The sequence below is a fragment of the Podarcis vaucheri genome, assembly GCF_965113315.1.
Source record: "Podarcis vaucheri genome assembly, chromosome: 3".
Taxonomy (NCBI): domain Eukaryota; kingdom Metazoa; phylum Chordata; class Lepidosauria; order Squamata; family Lacertidae; genus Podarcis; species Podarcis vaucheri.
The window spans coordinates 116,989,649-117,010,859 of NC_138761.1; the positions used below are offsets into that span (position 1 = coordinate 116,989,649).

At 44.2% G+C, this 21,211-nt stretch overlaps 1 protein-coding gene across 2 annotated transcripts in view; it reads left to right on the plus strand.

Annotated features, from left to right (window-relative positions):
* Nucleotides 1-1,428: 1,428 nt before the first annotated feature.
* HAO1 (hydroxyacid oxidase 1) overlaps nucleotides 1,429-21,211 on the plus strand; it is a 38,561-nt gene continuing 18,778 nt past the window's right edge. Inside the window, exons 1-4 of one of the 2 annotated variants that reach the window (XM_082216487.1) lie at nucleotides 1,475-1,613; nucleotides 7,286-7,328; nucleotides 8,841-8,992; nucleotides 19,396-19,651. In XM_082216487.1, coding sequence (XP_082072613.1) covers nucleotides 1,595-1,613; nucleotides 7,286-7,328; nucleotides 8,841-8,992; nucleotides 19,396-19,651 — 470 coding nt within the window. In that variant the 5' untranslated portion in view covers nucleotides 1,475-1,594. Of the gene's footprint in view, nucleotides 1,614-7,285; nucleotides 7,329-8,840; nucleotides 8,993-19,395; nucleotides 19,652-21,211 lie in introns of both variants that reach the window. The other variant, XM_082216486.1, reaches the window with a different exon arrangement.

Here is a 21,211-nt window from a genome sequence, read left to right on the forward strand (position 1 = left end):
TGTCCTGTGTCCATGTAATTTAATGGTGTTAAAAACATCACATCATTTCTATATATTAATATTCCATCCTTCAGGTTCCCAGTTGATGCTGACCAAAATGTATTGTGAAGTAGATAGCATTTACAGTGGTGCCTCGCAAGACGAAAAGAATCCGTTCTGTGATTCTCTTCGTCTAGCAGTTTTTTCGTCTTGCGAAGCCAAGCCCGTTGACAGATTAGCGGATTAGCACTATTAGCGGCTTTTAGCGGTTTATCAGCTTATCGGATCAGCTGATAAGCGGCTTAGAAAAAGGGGGGGGGGAAACCTGCAGGAACTCGCAAGACATTTTCGTCTTGCGAAGCAAGCCCATAGGAGATTCGTTTTGCGAAGCACCTCCAAAACAGAAAACTCTTTCGTCTAGCGAGTTTTCCGTCTTGCGAGGCATTCGTCTTGCAGGGCACCACTGTAGTTCTAATGATGAGAATGTCTTGATTATCACAATGTCGTTTTCCCTAGTAACTCTAAAACAATCTGCTCTACTTACAAAGCCTCAATTGCACACTTGAAGTGAGTTTGTTTTCTTGCGCCCTGAAGATGCCAGGTGGAAAACCTAGGACCAATATGTCTACACTGCAGACTTTGCTATGTACCTTTAAATTGGTGCTACTGTTGAATATGCAATCTATTTTATCTGTAGTTTTGAAGGTCAGTGGAAATGGTTCTCTTTCAATCATTCCGTGAAACAAAGGTGGGTGTGAAGGACTTGCTGTACTTCTCAGATTCAAAAGTTAAAGTTTATTGCAACAAGATTCTGCTAGGGATGCACAGCACAAGCTCTTGAAGAGGGGAGCTGTGTTAAAGCCGAACTTGACTTAAAGGCACTTTCAAGATGGGGTTCCAGTCCCATGTGTACTAGATTGCAAATTTATTTATAAACTAGGTTCATTTTTCCTCCCGCTAAGCTGCAGTGACCCGTTACATCCCTAACAATAAAGGAAATTTAAATTTAGCATTTTGCAAAGTTGGTTACTATTTTCTGTCTTCCTGTGTTCTCTCCAAATACCACCTTGGCGTGCCTTAATTCTAAAAGTACTTTTGTTCTTGCTTTTTCTCTTTTTTGGCCTAGACTTCCTTTCAAAGGTCTTTTGTCTTATGTAGCCTCCTTGAATGCCTGTAACTTTTTTTAGACTTTATGTTCCTTTTATAAGCTGTGGTCTATCTGAGCCCTCATAGCAACTTTTACATAACCTCCAAGCATGCTTCTAGTTTCCCTGGTTGATATGCATTGGCACATATCCGAATTCGGTAAATGAGAAATAGATGCCAAAGTCCAAAGCACTTGTCCAGAAATGTCAACAGGGGGCTTGTATTTTACTTGGGTTACTTAAAAATATATATACTGAGTTATCTGAGCTTTGCTTTAATTTAATGATTAACAGGCAGAAATGCAGAAACTTTAAATGATCCAAGTGCAACAAAAACTGAGTAACCTGCATCATGTCCGAAAAACCAATTTGCATTGCTGACTTTGAGGAACATGCTAAGAAATTTCTTCGAAAATCTGTGTATGACTACTATAAGTCTGGAGCTGATGATCAGCAGACCTTAGCTGAAAATGTATCTGCATTTTCCAGGTAAATAAATAAGTTTGCATGTAATTAAATGGGGCAATGGGGAATATGAAGCTCTGAAGCATGTCTGTAATGGAGTTAAGATGCAGTGACAGTGGACAGCTTGGTTGTCTACACAGGAGTCATGCTTAACTGCTGCTGGAGCTTCTGGCTAAATAGTCTTAACTTTCCACTTTCACCGTGTCCATGTCTGGTGGGTACTGAGTTGGAGTAAGCAGTTCGGACAACCGCGCTGTGCCCCAAAGGCTGCTTTTTGAGTGACTGATAAGGGTGGGGTTATCTTGATACACCTGTTCTCTCAACCCAACAATTTCCCCCTTCTTTTCTTCACCATGGAAAGAAGCCACAGCTTCATTGCACCCCTCTTTGTCTCCTTGATGGTTGAGATGAAGGGGTATTGAAGAGAAATGTCCAACATAGGTGCATTATACATGGAAGGAAAGAAGAATGTCTTCCTGAGGGAGGCTTCTATGCCTCTATTTCTTAACATACCTTTTTTTATTCATCCAAGCCTTTTAAATTACAGTCGTACCTTGGATCTCAAACGCCTTGGCTCCTGAACTAAATCAGCTCCTGAACGAAACCCGGAAGTGAGTGTTCCGGTTTTCAAACTATTTTTGGAAGCCGAACGTCTGATGGGGCTTCCGTAGCTTCCGTAGCTTCCTGAGGAATAAGGCCACCATTTGGGAGGGCTCACCCAACTGAGAAATAACTCCTTACATTTAACCGGGGTATTTGTTAGCTAGGCTATAAGCTTGGGCACTGGGTAATAATGGCATCTGACACTGCATGGTTTCCTTTTGGTGGCCCAGCATGCTGGAGATGGGAAATTGCAATTTCTCCCGACAGAATCCTTGCTTTTCTGCCTAGCAAGCAGGCTGTACTCTGCCCACTGAGAAAAGGATGGAAAGCGCAGGGCCCTACAATCGAGGCCCAATTGGTCTGTTGTATATTTTAATTTTTTATTCTTATTTATTAAATTTGCATGTTGCCTTTCATCCATAGATCACAGGGGGGCTCACAACCTAAAAATAAATGATAAAAAAACAATGTTTTGAAAACTGCCATCGCATTACTTCAGAATAATGGCATAGCTGAAGTTTCGGTTTTGCAAATGGCAAAACTAGGCTAGAAACCACATTAAGCTTTTATTTTCCACCATCTCTCTTGTAATATATAAAAATGGTATGAGCAAATCTCAAATACACAGAACTGTGAACCCTCAAATGACTTATGGTTGGAAACCTGCCTTCCTGTATTATCTGAACCCCTGAAGGTCAACTTGTCAGATGCTGTGTTATCCTCTTGTAACAGAAGAAAAATCATTTTGACACAATCTAGGTACTTATTTTCCTGGATGGAACCTAGGAATTAATCTCTGGCTACTTCTGATCACAACAGCTAGGTTCAGTGTTTTTTCTCGGTGCTGAATAACGTTTTCTGTTATGAAGGCTGTCACCCTGCGCCTGATCATATGCATGAACTAAGAAATATATTAGCTGAAGAATGAGAACCAGTGGCTGAAAATAAACACATTGCATTCTAGAAGTCTATCCATGCTGTTTCCAATGACATGGATGCAGCAATAAGGATGTAAATGTAACATAAAAGTTAAGGTGAATATTATCAAGTGGTCACAATCAGAAAACATTTTAAAGTATTGTACTACGATGCCATTCAGTCTGTGAGTCCACATTTGCCTTGAGAGAAAGGTCTTGCCCCTTGGACAAAACCAAGTGCCACCAGAATGTTGCTGGACTCCAAATTCCCATCAATCTCAGTTTCCATTACCAATGTCATGGGATGATGAGAGTGCTAGTTCAACGACATCCAGAGGACACCACATTTGCCAACCCTGAAAAATCACTTCGGCTGAGCTGGGAAAGCTATAGAACTGTTTCACCAAGGAAAATGTTCAACAGATTAGCTTATGGCACTTCCCTTCTACTGCAATGCGCTCTATGTGGGGCTACCTTTGAAGGTGACCCAGAAACTACAACTAATCCAGAATGCGACATCTTGACTGGTGACTGGGAGTGGCCACCGAGACCATATAACACCAGTCCTGAAAGACCTACATTGGCTCCCAGTACGTTTCCGAGCACAATTAAAAGTGTTGGTGCTCACCTTTAAAGCCCTAAACGGCCTCGGCCCAGTATACCTGAAGGAGCATCTCCACCCCCATTGTTCAGCCCGGACACTGAGGTCCAGCGCTGAGGGCCTTCTGGCAGTTCCCTCCCTGCGAGAAGTGAAGTTACAGGGAACCAGGCAGAGGGCCTTCTCGGTAGTGGCGTCCGCCCTGAGGAACGCCCTCCCATCAGATGTCAAGGAAATAAACAAATATCTGACTTTTAGAAGACAATCTGAAGGCAGCCCTGTTTAGGGAAGTTTTTAATGTTTGATGTTTTATTGTGTTTTTAATATCCTGTTGGAAGCTGCCCCGAGTGGCTGGGGAAACCCAGCCAGATGGGCGGGGTATAAATAATAATGCTGCTGCTGCTGATTATTATTATTATTCAAGTACTTCCATGCACTGTAACATCACTTTGTAGAGCTCAACTGTTGTGGCATTTCTCAACGCTCATCTTCTAGGTTTCAGTTAAAAGCCTGCGCTGGCATGCTTTCGAACTCCTAGGTTGGCAGGAGCTGGGACAGAGCAACGGGAGCTCACCCCGTCACAAGGATTCACACCGCCAACCTTCTAATCAGCAGGCTCAGTGGTTTAGACCACAGCGCCACCCGCATCCCCATAAAAGCCTCTAATAAGGAAATAAAGATAAAGCATTATATGGACCAAGCTAGTGATAGCTGAATCATAATTTTCAGTGCCCTGTTTCCTTCCACTATGAGGGCCATTGTTGTCAAGGCCACAAAATAATATGAATGGGGTACTAAATAATCTTTGATCCGAGATATAATATGCTCACGGGCTGGCAAGATGGATTGCTATCTCTTCTGTGTCCCTTCATCCCCTGCCACTGATCAGCAGTGAAGTTGATGAATATTTGGATGGGGAGGTGTGAGGGTTATGCATGCAATGCAGTAACTTTTTGCTTTGTTGATTCTTGTGGAGTCAAGAGGCTATGGTCTCCCAAGGAGTCAGCAGTTAGCATTTCAGGCTGGTGGCTTAAGCCATGAGACAAATTGAGAAGTGGCTGCTTCCCACTCACTTTGGACTTAGTTATCATAAAAGAATTCTAAAGATCTGCAGTGTGGATGATGGCGCCAGCATTTTTGTAACAATTTGTGAACACGCTGTTTTGAAATCTGGCCCCCGCCAAACAAGAGATAACCGAGCTGGCTTCACCCTCTCCAGGTTAGTGCTGGGGAACTAAAAAAAGATTGTCCTCCAATATTTCTGTTCTTGGTAGGTAAAATTCTGTCCCAAAGTCTCCTTCAGCCAGATCGTTTCTTCCAAAATAGATTTTATGGCAAGGTCATGACGCCTGTGGGCCTGATGACATTCAAGGAAATCAATCTGAAACCACATCTTTCAGCATTTTAAATTAGAGGAGGACGGGGGGGGGAATGATCAAACCTCTGATAATCGGTTCCGACACATTGCATCCCTGACTTTCCCAAAGCCTTTGGACAATGAGCTGCCCTTCGCTGATAAATGTGGGACCAATGACAGCTTGTTTACCAAAGTTGTTCACGCAATGCGTGTCATTGCTTCCCTGAAGCTGAGTGCGAGGAAGGTCACCGAAATGAGACTTTGTCTCAAACATGGTGAGGAAGGAATGGGAGGCTATGCAGAGTTCAAGGCTCCTAACAGACAATGATACAGACAACTGGTACATCGAGAATACATGGTTCAGCTGTTTACTAAAACATTTCTGAGGAACACAGAGAAGCTAGTGGAGGCTTAACAACATACAATGCAACATGGTTTAATGACTTTCCCATTCTGAATGTTTTGGCATAGGTTATTCCATTTCTCAGGAGTGGCTTTAAAGAGCACAACCAGGACTATATTTATTGTGGCATCAGTCTACCTGTCTCAGTGCTTAAAGGTAAAGGTAAAGGGACCCCTGACCATTAGGTCCAGTTGTGGCCGACTCTGGGGTTGCGGCGCTCATCTCGCTTTATTGGCCGAGGGAGCCGGCGTACAGCTTCCAGGTCATGTGGCCAGCATGACTAAGCCGCTTCTGGCGAACCAGAGCAGCGCATGGAAACGCCGTTTACCTTCCTGCTGGAGTGGTACCTATTTATCTACTTGCACTTTGATGTGCTTTCGAACTGCTAGGTTGGCAGGAGCTGGGGCAGAGCAATGGAAGCTCACCCCATCACAGGGATTTGAACCGCTGACCTTCGGATCGGCAAGTCCTAGGCTCTGTGGTTTAACCCACAGCGCCACCTGCGTCCCATGTCTCAGTGCTTATGCTTTATAAAAAGAACATCCAATTCCAGGGAATGCAATAGGTTGTTGGGACAAGTGAAACATGACTGGTTCCTGGAGCTTGTGATGTTATTGAAATACTTTCTGTAGTTAGCAACAGTTAAGTCTGCAGCCACTTTCACATCATACCTAGGTCTAGGATACCACTTTAAGTGCTCACAACTCCTCCAAAGAATTCTGGGAGCTGTAGTTTGTTTAGCTGTTGGGAGATGCCTGTTCCCTGCCCCAAGAGCTACAATTGCCAGAGTGGTTTAACAACCAGTCCCTCTTCACAGGAAACTGAAAATTGTAAATGTGATGGAGAATGGGGCTCCATAAGAACTCTCAATGCCCTTAACAAACCCCAGAATTCTTTGAGGGAAGCCATGATGTTTTAAAGTGATACTGTAGCACCTTAAATGCATGGTGTGAATGCGGCCTCTGATTCCTTCAGCAGTTGCGCAGCCTCGGCGATGGCAAAAGTCCCAGCCCGAAACCCTTAATGGTTGACAATATGCCTGCAATGTAGGATGTAGCGTATTATCACTCCATAAGATGCCCCCCCTAAAAAGTAAGGGGAAATGTCTGTGTGTCTTATGGAGCGATTGTGTGGTTCCTGGAGCCGAATTGCCCAGGGGCAAAAAGCAGGTTGTGCTTTTTTTTTTTTTTTGAAAGAGGGAAGTGGGTGTTGAAACAAAGCCGCTGATCGTTTGCCGATCGGGGAGAGAGATAAGGGACGCTAGAAATAAAGGAGGCTGCCTGGGAGGGGGGAAGTAAAGACAGCAAACTTGCAAAGGGGGAAAACAGGAAGATTAAAGCAATAAGGAGAGAAATTAGAAGAAAAGGAGGAGCAAAAAACTGCTCCAGCTAAGGAAAAGACACAACACTAAGGCAAACAAGAGGGAAGGGAGTGTTGAAAGGAAATATCTGATCGGTGGGATCAGAAGAGAGATAAGGGACGCTAGCGGAGACTGCCTGGGAGGGGGAGGTAAAAGTCGATGGATCCTCAGGATTTTTACATTGGGTCACCCCAAATTCACCATCAGATCACATAGCATGTCCATGACTACAGCCAGCACCATTAAAAATCACGCATCCACTGTTTCCTGGGTCTGCAATGGTGCAAAAATGTGGTTACAAAGCACAGATCCACATGGATCCTCAGGATTTTTGCATTGGGTCACCCCAAATTCACCATCAGATCACATGTCTGTGGCCACAGCATGAACCACAAAAATCATACACCCACTGTTTCATTCAGAATATTTTTTTCTTGCTTTCCTCCTCGAAAAACTAGGTGCATCTTATAGTCTGCTGCGTCTTATGGAGCGAAAAATACGGTAACTTGCTTTCCCGCCAGACATTCTTTACCTGCCAAAAGTTGAAAAGTGTGTGTTGACCCTGCCTCTTTACATTTCTAGAACTTGGAACTCGCCACCCAAATTATCCTCTCCTGGGTATCTGCACACCACCTGAAAGTTAAGGAAGAGCTATAGGGACAGAACTACCTAAATTGTATAGAAATTTATTTATGTAAGCTACTACAGGGGCAAGAATGCTACTTGCTCCAAAATGGAAAGAAGCAGAAGTCCCGGCAAAGGGAGAATGGATACAAAAACTTGTGGAATATGCAGAAATGGCGAATCTTACCGGAAGAATAAGAAATCAAGATAACAAACTTTTTATAAAATAATGGAAATGGTTTATTGAATATTTACGTATAAATTGCAAACAGATGAAAACATTGGCAGGATTATTGTAATAACCTGCAGTTTCATTAGAGTTTATATTTGAACTAGATAATTAAATGAGCAAATTAAACGAATTTGGATATGCAGAAGATGTTAAAACATAAATTTAAGGAACTGCAGAAAGAGGGGGGAAGGAAGTCAAACTTTGAAATGTTAAAATGATTGTAAAATTAATGAAATGTATAAATTTGAAAAGTATAAGTAAAAACTTTTTTTAAAAAAAGAAAGTTAAGGAAGAGCTGGTTCCAGTCCGTACTGGTGGGAGCATTAAATGATAGTGTTTGCTCAGCAGTAAACAAAGACAAAAAGTGCAGTGCAAACTATGGAGTTTGATTCCCGTCTGTCATAGAATCATAGAATCATAGAATCATAGAGTTGGAAGAGACCACAAGGGCCATCGAGTCCAACCCCCTGCCAAGCAGGAAACACCATCAGAGCACTCCTGACATATGGTTGTCAAGCCTCTGCTTAAAGATCTCCAAAGAAGGAGACTCCACCACACTCCTTGGCAGCAAATTCCACTGTCGAACAGCTCTTACTGTCAGGAAGTTCTTCCTAATGTTTAGGTGGAATCTTCTTTCTTGTAGTTTGGATCCATTGCTCTGTGTCCGCTTCTTTGGAGCAGCAGAAAACAACCTTTCTCCCTCCTCTATGTGACATCCTTTTATATATTTGAACATGGCTATCATATCACCCCTTAACCTCCTCTTCTCCAGGCTAAACATGCCCAGCTCCCTTAGCCGTTCCTCATAAGGCATCGTTTCCAGGCCTTTGACCATTTTGGTTGCCCTCCTCTGGACACGTTCCAGTTTGTCTGTGTCCTTCTTGAATTGTGGTGCCCAGAACTGGACACAGTACTCCAGGTGAGGTCTGACCAGAGCAGAATACAGTGGCACTATTACTTCCCTTGATCTAGATGCTATACTCCTATTGATGCAGCCCAGAATTGCATTGGCTTTTTTAGCTGCCGCGTCACACTGTTGGCTCATGTCAAGTTTGTGGTCAACCAAGACTCCTAGATCCTTTTCACATGTACTGCTCTCAATCCCCGCGACGGGGTACTGTCTGATAAGTTGACTTCTCCATTTCCATCTGTGCTAGGTTAAGACTGTACCCTCGGATGCTGAGGAATGTGTCTGCTCTGGACCTGTCGACTTCCATCTTGGGCCAGAAACTCAGCATGCCGATATGTGTAGCAGCGACAGCCATGCAATGCATGGCTCATGCGGATGGAGAAATTGCAACCGCCAGAGGTATGTTGGAAAACCCAGCTGTGAATAATATAACCCAGGAAGAAGCTCAGCAATGTATCCTTCCTGGTTAAAGAAACCTTGGATGATTCCCCTATTAAGCCCCATCAGCAAATGCCCTGTGCAAGAATTTCCATTTGTGTAGTGGGGCTTTCCTCCTCTTCCCCTGTGTGCTCCCGCATTCATCCTGAAAATGACTCCTGGGGAGTTGGTAGAACCCCCAGAACTTCCAGTGCCTCCTATCAGAAGATGTATAAATAAAGGGACGCGGGTGGCGCTGTGGGTTAAACCACAGAGTCTAGGACTTGCTGATCAGAAGGTCAGCGGTTCGAATCCCCGCCACGGGGTGAGCTCCCGTTGCTCGGTCCCTGCTCCTGCCAACCTAGCAGTTCGAAAGCACATCAAAAGTGCAAGTAGATAAATAGGTACCGCTCCGGCGGGAAGGTAACGATTGGACCTAATGGTCCCTTTACCTTTACCTAATAATAAAAAATAATAATTTATTACTTATACCCTGCCCATCTGACTGGGTTTCCCCAGCCACTCTGGGCGGCTCCCAATAGAATAGTAAAAACACAATAAAACATCTAACATTGAAAACTTCCCTAAACAGGGCTACCTTCAGATGTCTTCTAAAAGCAGTGTAGTTCTTTATCTCCTTGACATCTGATGGGAACCTCCCTTGGAGCTGGACCTCAGTCTACGGGCTGAACAATGAAGGTGGAGACACTCCTTCAGGTATACTGGGCCGAGGCCAAAATTGCCTCTCATTTAAGCAGAAACCCTGAGAAAATGAAACTTGAGGATTTTCTAGTTGCTCTATCAACAACCCTGAGCCAAACAACCATAAAAATTAGTACCTTCAGGGCATATAATTAGTGCCAAGAGCAAGGCTTGAATGAGACGTTAGTTTTCAATTAGAGGACTGGTACTACTTTTGTTTTTTAGCAAAACGTCTAGCTATGAACACAGATTGGATTGAAATGTGAAAAAAACACACCCATAGGAGTTTTACTGATGAAATTTGATGCCAAGGTGGTTGGTTTGTCTCGGGCCCTTCCCAAAACCACTTGTTTCTGGCAGAAGTAATCTGGGGTTTAAATGTGAACCTAGAATTAAAAGCTTCAGTTGATTGAACTAGTGTGTTGTTTTTTACCGGAACAAAGCTTTCCCCACTTTGTGGCATCTCAAAACAATATCCTAATCATGGCTGACATCAGGTGTGAAGCACACTCCTGATTGGCAGTGAGAGCAAGGCTCCCCTTTGCCAATGCACAATCAGCTGGTTGACAGTGAGAGAGAGCCTTCTGGCAAACCCGATTGCCATTGACCCTTGCCCCAAACAGGGTACAAGGAATTCTGGTGAACTCACAGTCACCGCCCATCAGCTGGCAGGTTGTGACTTCAAGCTTAGCTTGACTTGGATTTTCTTCCCACGCTGCAAAGGAAAAGTTTGGTGACAACAGATGATTGACAGGAAGCTAGGACCAGGGGTAGACTTTGGTAATCTGTCATGATAAGGCACCCTGTGCGAGGCCAATATTTGGCACGCCCAAATGGGATCTTCTCAGTTATGGATCTACTCAATTTTGTGCCCCTTGTGCAGGGGAACGACCCGCACCACCCTAAATCCGGCGCTGCGAGGACCATAGCCTCCTGTCAAAGTTGCCAGAGTTGAGGGAGAGACTTGCCAGAGTTCCACACCTCCACCCTGTGTTGTTTTGAGATGTTGGCTTTTGTCAAATTTGCCAAGAAATGAAGACAACACCATTCCAGTTCTAAAATTCATTGTTACGCTTCAAAACGTGGCATGCGAGTCCTTTACTTCTGATGGTTAGTATACAGTGGTATCTTGGGTTAAGAACTTAATTCGTTCCGGAGGTCCATTCTTAACCTGAAACTGTTCTTAACCTGAAGCACCACTTTAGCTAATGGGGCCTCCCACTGCCGCCGCACCGCCAGAGCACGATTTCTGTTATCATCCTGAAGCAAAGTTCTTAACCCGAGGTACTATTTCTGGGTTGGCGGAGTCTGTAACCTGAAGCATCTGTAACCTGAAGCATCTGTAACCCGAGGTACCACTGTATTAGAATTGGATTGTGTGGAGGCTAGCCTGCCGAACATTGAATCACGCCAGCGTGGTGTAGTGGTTAAGAGCGGTAGTCTCGTAATCTAGTGAACTGGGTTCGCGTCTCCGCTCCTCCACATGCAGCTGCTGGGTGACCTTGGGCCAGTCACACTTCTCTGAAGTCTCTCAGCCCCACTCACCTCACAGAGTGTTTGTTGTGGGGGAGGAAGGGAAAGGAGAATGTTAGCCGCTTTGAGACTCCTTAAAGGGAGTGAAAGGCGGGATATCAAATCCAAAATCCAAAACTCTTGTCAGACCTCAGCTTCCATCAGTCCCACCCAGCAGGGCCAATGGTGTAGGGATGTCACACAACTCTTGCCTGTCAAAGGAATGGTCTCCTCCAACCCAGGGTGGATTGCTCACAATAACCATCCCCCTAATGCTTTTAAGTGACATTGAGGAGGGACAGGATATTTAAGTTTCTGTGACTGTGAGCATAGCAGCATATTTAAAAGTTTTGTTTGTGTGTGAGAAAGGTAATTTATAGTTCTCGTTTATTTTAAGGAAGGTGGTTATGTTTAGTAGGGAAAAGCTTCTGAATTATTTTTTTTAAATCCTATGAAACAGGCATTTCATTCTTACACTGCCCATACATAGACCTGTGGACTTGGTCATCTGGTTACAGATGTTTGTTGGTTATGAAGAATTTGATGGGTTTCCCCGTTCATCACCCTATTTTTTGCTCTATAGGACGCACTTTTTCCCCTCCAAAAATTAAGGGGAAATGTGTGTGCATCCTATGGAGTGAATGAAGGCTCCTTGGCTTTAGCGATAGCAATGCGAAGCCTCCGAAGCGCAGAGAGAGCGCTCCCTCCGCGCTCCGGAGGCTTCACGTTGCTTTCGCTGAAGCCTGGAAAGCGAGAGGGGTCAGTGCGCACCGACCCCCCTCTCTCTCCAGGCTTCAGGGATAGCCGCCTGAAGCCTTCGGAGCACAGTGCGAGTTCCCACTGCATTCCGGAGGCTTCAGGTTCCTTTTGCTGAAGCCGGGAGAGCAAGAAGGGGCGCTTGGCTGAAGGGGCGCTGAGCAGAGAGGGGGAGTTTTTTTCTCCTTTTTCTCCCCCTCTAAAACAAGGTGCGTCCTATGGTCGGGTGCGTCCTATAGAGCGAAAAATACGGTATTTTTTTTAAAGTCCTACCTGGAAGGAAACTTGGCAAAAGGCCTCAATACCAGTGTGTCTGTCACTCTGAGTAGTGTGCTGTCAGTTTTGGCCTCAGTTTAAATCTTACACATTCCCAAAGGTACTTGGGGATAATATTCTCTTAGCTTTCGCCGCTTCACTTGACTGCTCACATCACAGGAATCTACTGACACAGAACATCCTCTCCTTTTTGAGGGCAAGAAATTTCAAGTGCCTGACAAGCCAGCTCCCTCTAGTGGTCAACTTGGTTTGAGATGTTGCTTTCAAATTGACATTGTGGTCATTTTGACTGGATGCTTTTTAGAAGGAGCTGAAACCTGATGGAGGTAAAGTTTAAAGATGGAGCCATCTGAGAGAGAAGGAGCACAATCGTGCTGTTATAGGTTCTCAACTTCCGTGCAATGGGAAATTCCCGGATGGCAGTGTTGAGCTGCTTTCGGGTGAGAGTAATGAAGAACTATGATGAATCTACAGTCGTGCCTTGGTTCTCGAACACCTTGGTGTTCGTACGTTTTGGCTCCTGAACACCGAAAACCCAGAAGTAAGTGTTCTGGTTTTCGAATGTTATTTGGAAACTGAACGTCCATCGGGGCTTCCACGGCTTCCGATGAAGTGCAGGAAGTTGCTGCAGCCAATCGGAAGCTGTGCCCTGATTTTTGAACGTTTTCGGAAGTTGAACAGACTTCTGGAACGGATTATGTTCGAGAACCAAGGACGACTATATTTGCTTTATTTTCTAAAATTAGACAGTAGATCCCCCAGTGGAGATGCAATAATATATATTTCTATAAAAGAACTAACAGAATCCATTATAAATATTCACGTAGCAATGGCTTCTCTCATGGGCACTTCTATGCGGTCGCTATTTTCAGGTGGACTCAATCACATCCCGACAAATTCAGGCTACACAATTAAAGCTGGTTTGAAGCTGTTTCAAAACAAATCTCCTGATGCAAAAGATAAGGCTTTTGCAATAAGGAAAGCGATGGCAAATGCAGTGGAAATTGTGGCGTAACACCAACTGACCTCCTTGCAAATAAATCAGGCTGCCATCTACCGTATTTTTTGCTCCATAGGGCGCACCGGACTATTGGGTGCACCTAGCTTTTGGGGAGGGAAATAAAGAAAAAAGAATATTTCCCCTCCCCCAGCCCCAAAGAGCAAAGAAGCCAAGACAGCGAGCGGGATCCATCCTGCTTGCTGTCTCGGCTTCCTCTTTAGCCGCGCGCAACCTCTTCAGCTGGGAGAGGCTGTGTGCGGCTTTGGCAGAAGCCAAGACAGCAAGCGGGATGGATCCTGCTCGCTGTCCTGGCTCAGTTTTTAGTCCTGGGGCTGGGGAAGCTCAAGCTTCCCCCAACCCCAGCTCCCAGAATAGGTCCGGGAGCGGTGGCAAGGTTGCGTGCAGCCTTGCCGCCGCTCCTGGAGCTTGCGGGGCTGGGAGCGCGCTCTGAAGTCTTGTGGATAGCTGCCTGAAGCCCAGGGAGCGCAGCGGGAGTTGGCGCTGCGCTCCCCGGGCTTCAGGCTGCAGGCTGCTATCCGCAAGCCTTCGGAGCGCGGCGGGAACTCCTGCTGCGCTCCGAAGGCTTGCGGATAGCTGCCTGAAACCAGGAGAGCGAGAGGGGTCGGTGCGCACCGACCCCTCTCGCTCTCCAGGCTTTAGCGAAAGCAACGGGAAGCCAAGGAGCGCAGAGGGAGCGCTCCGTCTGTGCTTCAGAGGCTTCCCCTTGCTATCTCTGAAGCCAAGGAGCCTGCATTCACTCCACAGGACGCACACACATTTCCCCTTCATTTTTGGAGGGGGAAAAGTGCATCCTATAGAGTGATAAATACGGTAATCTCTCTTGCAAACAAGCTGGTTGAATGCTCACAAAACAGGCCACCTGGAAGCGACCTATATGCCCATCTTGTTTTAATTACGTGGAGTCTCTGCCCCAGGGAGCTCTCAAGAATTTGCTTGGGAGGTTCTGCTCCACTCAGACGGGAGTGTTGCGCATGGGGAGAGGGCTTCAAATGTTTGGGCCGCAACTTGGAGCCACCGCTAAATGGACTCTGTGAATGTTGGAATGGGGACATTGTGGTTTTTTTTTTTATAAAGCAGCCTGCATAAATTCTCAATAACAGCAGGAGAGATTGAGGGGAATGGTTTGTTTAGGAAGTGAATAAGTTGTAAGAATATGCTATGATTAAGTAGATGTTCCACATGGTGGAGCTCTAATACCTTGAATAGAAACCCAGTAATCCCAATCAACACAAAGGATTATTATAATGGCAGTCACTAGGGACAGATACTTCTAGTTAACTGGCATGATTCAAGAATCTCAGTATGAAATAATCTCGCTTAAAGTGTACTTGGGACAGTCTGCTATGCCTGCAATATAGTACATAATCTAGAAGTTCTTGCATTTGTATCCTAAATGGTGATGCTATCCTGAGGACAAAAAACCCCATGTCTAGTAAGATACTGTATTTCTCAATAGATAAGCATTTTAATGTTAAGCTGTCACTCAGGTAACCACCGTAGGTAAATACATAACACAGTGCTTATTGTTTTATTTTCTGTTTAGGTGATCTTTGGTACATTGAAAAGTATCAGAGAAATCAGTGTATTATATAAAAGGCAAACTATCATAATATTGATGACATCTAAAATAAAAAGTGTTTGGTTTTATTCTAAGACATAATTGGAGCTTTAGTCGCCTTACCCAAGCAGCATATTATAGCAGTTCAACAATGAACACCATTTATGTAAAAAATAATAATAATGGGGGTTGTTATTGGGTTTTTGTTTTTAACTTTGATTTTGTGTATTGTGATCTTTTCTGTGAACTGCTCTGAGACCTCTGGGTATAGGGCGATATATAAATTCACTCACTCACTCAGTCAATCAATCAATCAATCAATTAATCAATAAAATGAATGTACGAGTTCTGCCCTGCGGGGGGATGATGGAGGTACAGTGGTGCCTCGGGTTACATACGCTTCAGGTTACATACGCTTCAGGTTACAGACTCCGCTAACCCAGAAATAATAATGTATATCTGAAGAAGTGTGCATGCACACGAAAGCTCATACCAAGAACTAACTTAGTTGGTCTTTAAGGTGCTACTGGAAGGAATTTTTTTATCCAAAAATAATACCTCAGGTTAAGAACTTTGCCTCAGGGTGAGAACAGAAATCGTGCTCCAGTGGTGCGGTGGCAGCAGGAGGCCCAATTAGCTAAAGTGGCGCTTCAGGTTAAGAACAGTTTCAGGTTAAGAATGGACCTCTGGAATGAATTAAGTACTTAACCCAAGGTACCACTGTACTGAGAACAGTGTTGAAATAAATGGGGCAGTTGAATTACTGGAATGATAAAAGATGGAAATAAATGTGGGGAAGTCCAGCTACAACATTCTGGTCTAAGTGTCCTCTTGCCCCACAGAAGCCACAGAAGCACTCATGCATTTGGTGGCACCCAGTTCCGTGACTACTAAGCTAGAAATGTGCTTCTGGCTTATCCTTGGGAGGGTGTCTAGATAATTAATAAGTGTGCAAACTTTCTCCCAATGCACTGTAGGTAATTCAGGGAATACAACATAAAGTAAGAGTGACTAAGCTGTGGCCCGTCAGCTGTCATAGAATCATAGAATTGTAGAATTGGCAGGGATCCCAAGGGTCTTCTAGTCCTCAGCTACAGCATTCAGGACAGAAGCTGTTAGACTCCAACTCCTATCAACCCCAGTATGGCTGATGGTCAGGGATGATGGAATTTGTAGTCCAACGACAGGTTAATCATCCTTGTTGTAATGCAGACATAGGCAAATTCAGCCCTCCAGATGTTTGGGGACCACAACTCCCATCATCCCTAGCAAACAGGACCAGTGGTCAGGGATGATGGGAATTGTAGTCTCAAAACATCTGGAGGCCAAGTTTGCCTATGCCTGTTGTAATGTATTGTGTCAAATGCACAACGAGCATCCCACAGGATCTGGATGGGAGATTTGTTGAGGACATTTTCTGCTATGCTTCGTGTGGGTAGCCATGGATCAGGAATTGCAAATGAGGAACATGTGACCCTCCCAATGTTGCTGGACTAAGCACCTCCCATCATCCCGAGAAGCCATGTTTTCTCGGGCTGATGGCCATCGGATTCCAAGGACCATAGACTCCCCAACTTTGGGTTACAGAATTTTGCAGAGAAGCCTTGGAAAAATATGGCTAACCATATAGGAATGTGGAAACCCGATGGCACAATTAAAATTTGAAGCCCCCTAAAAGGAGGCAGTCAGAGTCTTACCTTTTAAGTTTCCTTGAGTTCCATGGTTGGGTTGGAGTTATCTTTAAGTCGGAACTCACTTCCCAAATAGGTCACGTTCTCCCAAACAGCCATTTGGCAGTTTGTCATGGAAGGCATAGAGCACCCCAAACTTGTGTTGACTCCCTGCTTCTAAAGTGTGTGGGAAGAAGCCTCCATGAATTCAGTCGGCTCCCGGGTAGAGTCAGTTGTGGAGGACATGTAAGAATGTGATGAAGACAATTGGGAATGTGGTGGAGGGGAGTGCAAGTGTGCTCAGATCCACTTCCTCATCTACTTAATTAAGCGTAGCCGGATAATCTGACAGAAAACCACAGAAATAATAATAATAAAAATAAATAAATTTTTTATTTATACCCCACCCTTCCCGGTTCAAAAACCAGGCTCAGGGCGGCTGAGAAATGGGATCAAGTAACCTGTCCAGGCATTGCGTGGCGAGATCCTGCCTCCCACCAGTAGAAATAAAGACACAGGACGCAGTAATTTAGGTTAATGGGCTAAAATTAGGCCACAGCTTTATTGGTTACAGGTGATGACCGGTATTGGCTTAGGCATTGGTCCTATCGACTATCCGGCTTCAGCCTGCTTGCTTCAAGATCTGGAAGGGTTAACACCAGCAGGGGGAGCCCTGCTGATGCACATCAACTAGGCACTCCCCCGGGGTCACCGCTCAGGGGCGCGCTTTAGGCCCTGGCCTCCATAGGCTTTGGACAGGGCCACGCCCCCCGGAATCCTTTACCGGACTACCCTTCAATATCTGGGGGAGGTGATGGCACTCCTCCCCCCCCATACATCTACATAACAATACCCATACCAATGCCTAACTGCCACCCGAGCAAAGCTCACTGCCAATACCCTCAAACCTGCAACCAATCCCTAATCCCAGCCATCATATCTGCCATCCACACGAGGATTTCCCAAATCGCGCGGGGCTCAGAGCCAGCCTCCGCAAGCGTGATGCCCGCAACACCACCTCCTCCCGAGGTCAGAAGTGGCTTTCTCAGAAGAGGGATATTGTGTGTTTGGATAATAGGCCTTTCAGAAATGGAAAGGAGTTGGTAACTACCTGCTTCTGTGCATGATGGAGATCTAGAATTTGAAAAAGGTTCCAAAGGAGTTCTAACACTTGTGAGTCATCAGCTCTATGTCCAGCAAGTACTTCTGCTATGTCATAGAGTTGGCCAGCATCAGCCTAATGTACCATCAGAGCTTGGCAAAGCCGAGCCAATTGTTATTGGAGAAATGGAGTTTGGAGCTCCATCACTAGTCAACGCTCGCACAAAATATAAAAGTTGACTTAAACTCGCATAAATATTTTAAAAGGCTTTTTAGGAGAATGTCAGTGACTGAAGTCATGTCCCTTATTTAGCACTCCATGACAACCCTGTGTTAACAATAGCAGTTTATTTACAAAGAAAGGTAGCTCAAGTCCAGTAAGTGCTGAAATCAAGGCCAGGGCAACAAATATGTAGGTTGTAAGCAGCCAACGGCAATTCTGAAACCATCGAGGATTCAGTATTTGAGAAATTATCTAAATGGTGAAAAAATGAACTGAAAACCAATCTGCTGACCAGAGAGGGGAGGATCTGTCAATTTTGTTCTCTCGGTTTCTCGTTTCCCCTAATTTTAAATTCAGTTTTCCAAGTTTCTTTAGAAATTTCCATTAAAACAAACACCTTCATGAAAATTATTTGGCATTTTGTTGTGAATTTCTCCCAATAAATGTCTTTTTCTTTGCAGTTTTGACTAACGTACACATTCTTTGCAAGTGATTTCTCCCAACTGTATATCATTTTCAGAAACATATACTCATTTTCATACATATTTTACCATACCAAATGCATTTTTGTAAATTTTGATGGGTTGACGAAATGCACTATGGCCGTCTTTTGGTTTTTGTGTAATTTCAGAAAGTGCTGATTTGATACAATTCACACCTTTGGCTGCTATAAAGAAAACAGAGCAATTAGAAAGCTCAAGAGATTTTTTTCCAGCCTGTAATATAAATGTGTAGTACCTAGTTTGTTGATAGGGTCTTGAACTACTTGCACTCTACATGGGGCTACCTTTGAAGGTGACCCAGAAACTACAACTAATCCAGAATGTGGCAGCTAGACTGGTGACTGGGGGTGGCTGCTGAGACCACATAACACCAGTCTTGAAAGACCTACAATGGCTCCCAGTACGTTTCTAGCACAATTCAAAGTGTTGGTGCTGACCTTTAAAGCCTTAAACGGCCTCTGTCCAGTATATCTGAAGGAGCGTCTCCACCCCCATCGTTCTGCCCGGACACTGATGTCCAGCGCCGAGGGCCCTCTGGCGGTTCCCTCATTGCGAGAAGCAAAGCTACGGGGAACCAGGCAGAGGGCCTTCTCGGTAGTGGCGCCCGCCCTGTGGAACGCCCTCCCATCAGATGTCAAAGCGATAAACAACTACCAGACATTCAGAAGACATCTTAGAATCATAGAATCATAGAGTTGGAAGAGACCACAAGGGCCATCGAGTCCAACCCCCTGCCAAGCAGGAAACACCATCAGAGCACTCCTGACATATGGTTGTCAAGCCTCTGCTTAAAGACCTCCAAAGAAGGAGACTCCACCACACTCCTTGGCAGCAAATTCCACTGTCGAACAGCTCTGTTAGGAAGAACTTAAGGCAGCCTTGTTCAGGGAAGTTTTTAATGTGTGACATTTTAGTGTATTTTTGGTCTCTGTGGAAGCCACCCAGAGTGGCTGGGGAAACCCAGCCAGATGGGCGGGGTACAAATAATAAATTATTATTATTATTATTATTATTATTATTATTATTGAAAATATTTGGGAGGCACTTACTTCCTGATCTTTAGCTTGCAGATCAGTGGGAACGGGAATGATGCTGAGTTCGTGGTCCACAACATCTATAGAAGAAGTTGCCCAGGAGGCTCCAGAGGCAATTCGTTGGTTACAGCTCTACATCTATAAAGACCGTGAAGTCACCAGGTCCTTAGTGAAGCGGGCAGAAAAAGCTGGATACAAAGGCATCTTTGTGACAGTAGATACACCATTTCTTGGGAAACGCTTAGATGATGTGCGCAACAAATTTCAGCTTCCCCCGAATCTCAGGTACTTACAGGTTGTTGTTTCTTATAAAAAATATTTTTTATTAGTTTTCAATTACAATCCAATAATAGCCTCATTATAACAATACCAATTTATAATACAATTATTAATACCAATCATTCAAATACTGAATTAATTTGGTTAAAGTGCCCCCCCCCCCGCGTACTAGATTTGATTCTTTATTTCTTCATTCCAAAAGAACACAGGTACTTACAGGTTTTGGTCAGCTTCCAGCATTCTTCATTTCTTTTGGTGCTCAGATCCTGTACACCAGGGCTCCCCACAGGGTGGATTTGATTTAAATCAAATTGATTTAAATCACTAGTGAGTAAAAGGTAAAGGTAAAGGGACCACTGACCATTAGGTCCAGTTGTGACCGACTCTGGGGTTGCGGTGCTCATCTCACTTTATTGGCCGAGGGAGCTGGCGTACAGCTTCCGAGTCATGTGGCCAGCATGACTAAGCCGCTTCTGGCGAACCAGAGCAGCGCACGGAAACGCCGTTTACCTTCCCGCTGGAGTGGTACCTATTTATCTACTTGCACTGTGACATGCTTTCAAACTGCTAGGTTGGCAGGAGCAGGGACCGAGCAATGGGAGCTCACCCTGTCGCGGGAATTTGAACCGCCGACCTTCTGATCGGCAAGCCCTAGGCTCTGTGGTTTAACCCACAGCGCCACCCACGTCCCATAGTCCCACTACTCAGTAAGACTTGATTTAAATCATTTTTTATTTTTATTTTACAGAAAGACTCATTCTTGCTGCTATAATCTTAATATTTACAACCAGATGAAGGTTTCATTTTTGGAGTAATAAATTTTCAGAGTAGTTTTTACAGTTATATCAAATATTACTGATTTGGTTATACAATTAGAAATACATTGATGGATAATTATGAAATTATTGTGAGGTTTGATAAGTTAACCGTTTATATTTGGACAACTTTTCTGCTGCACTTTATTGGAAGGAGAAAAATAATAATTTCCTTAATAACAATTTAAACAATTTATTTAACTAAAACAATAACATTATAGCGTATGTATCCATGTTTGTTAACTGATGTGGTTAAACAATTTTTTTTTAAAAAAACCTTAGACTGAGTTTTAGAACACATGAAAAATTTAAAACCTTATTTCCTGATGAATAGCCTTTGGACTATAATGTAACTTAAATATAAAACTATCTTTAGAAAGATTTTTTCTCCCAAAGCATTTTATTTTAAAAATCCAATTTAAATTTAAAAACCCAATTTAAATTTTTAGAAATCAGATTTTTAAAAATTTTTATTTTTTAAATCAATACATTTTATCCACCCTGGCTCCTCAACACTTTAGGGACAGTGGGCACATTTGGAATTTTGGGCAGCAGTCACAAAATGGCTTACAGGGGTGCGGGGCATAATACCAAATGGCTTCCATGGGGTGTGGCGTAATACAAAGCGGATGTTGCGTCTCCTGAAAAATGTTGGAAAAGAGACAGGACCAAGCAAGGTTAAAAAAAAAAAAGGTAAAGGGACCCCTGGACGGTTAAGTCCAGTCAAAGATGACTACAGGGTTTGGAGTAG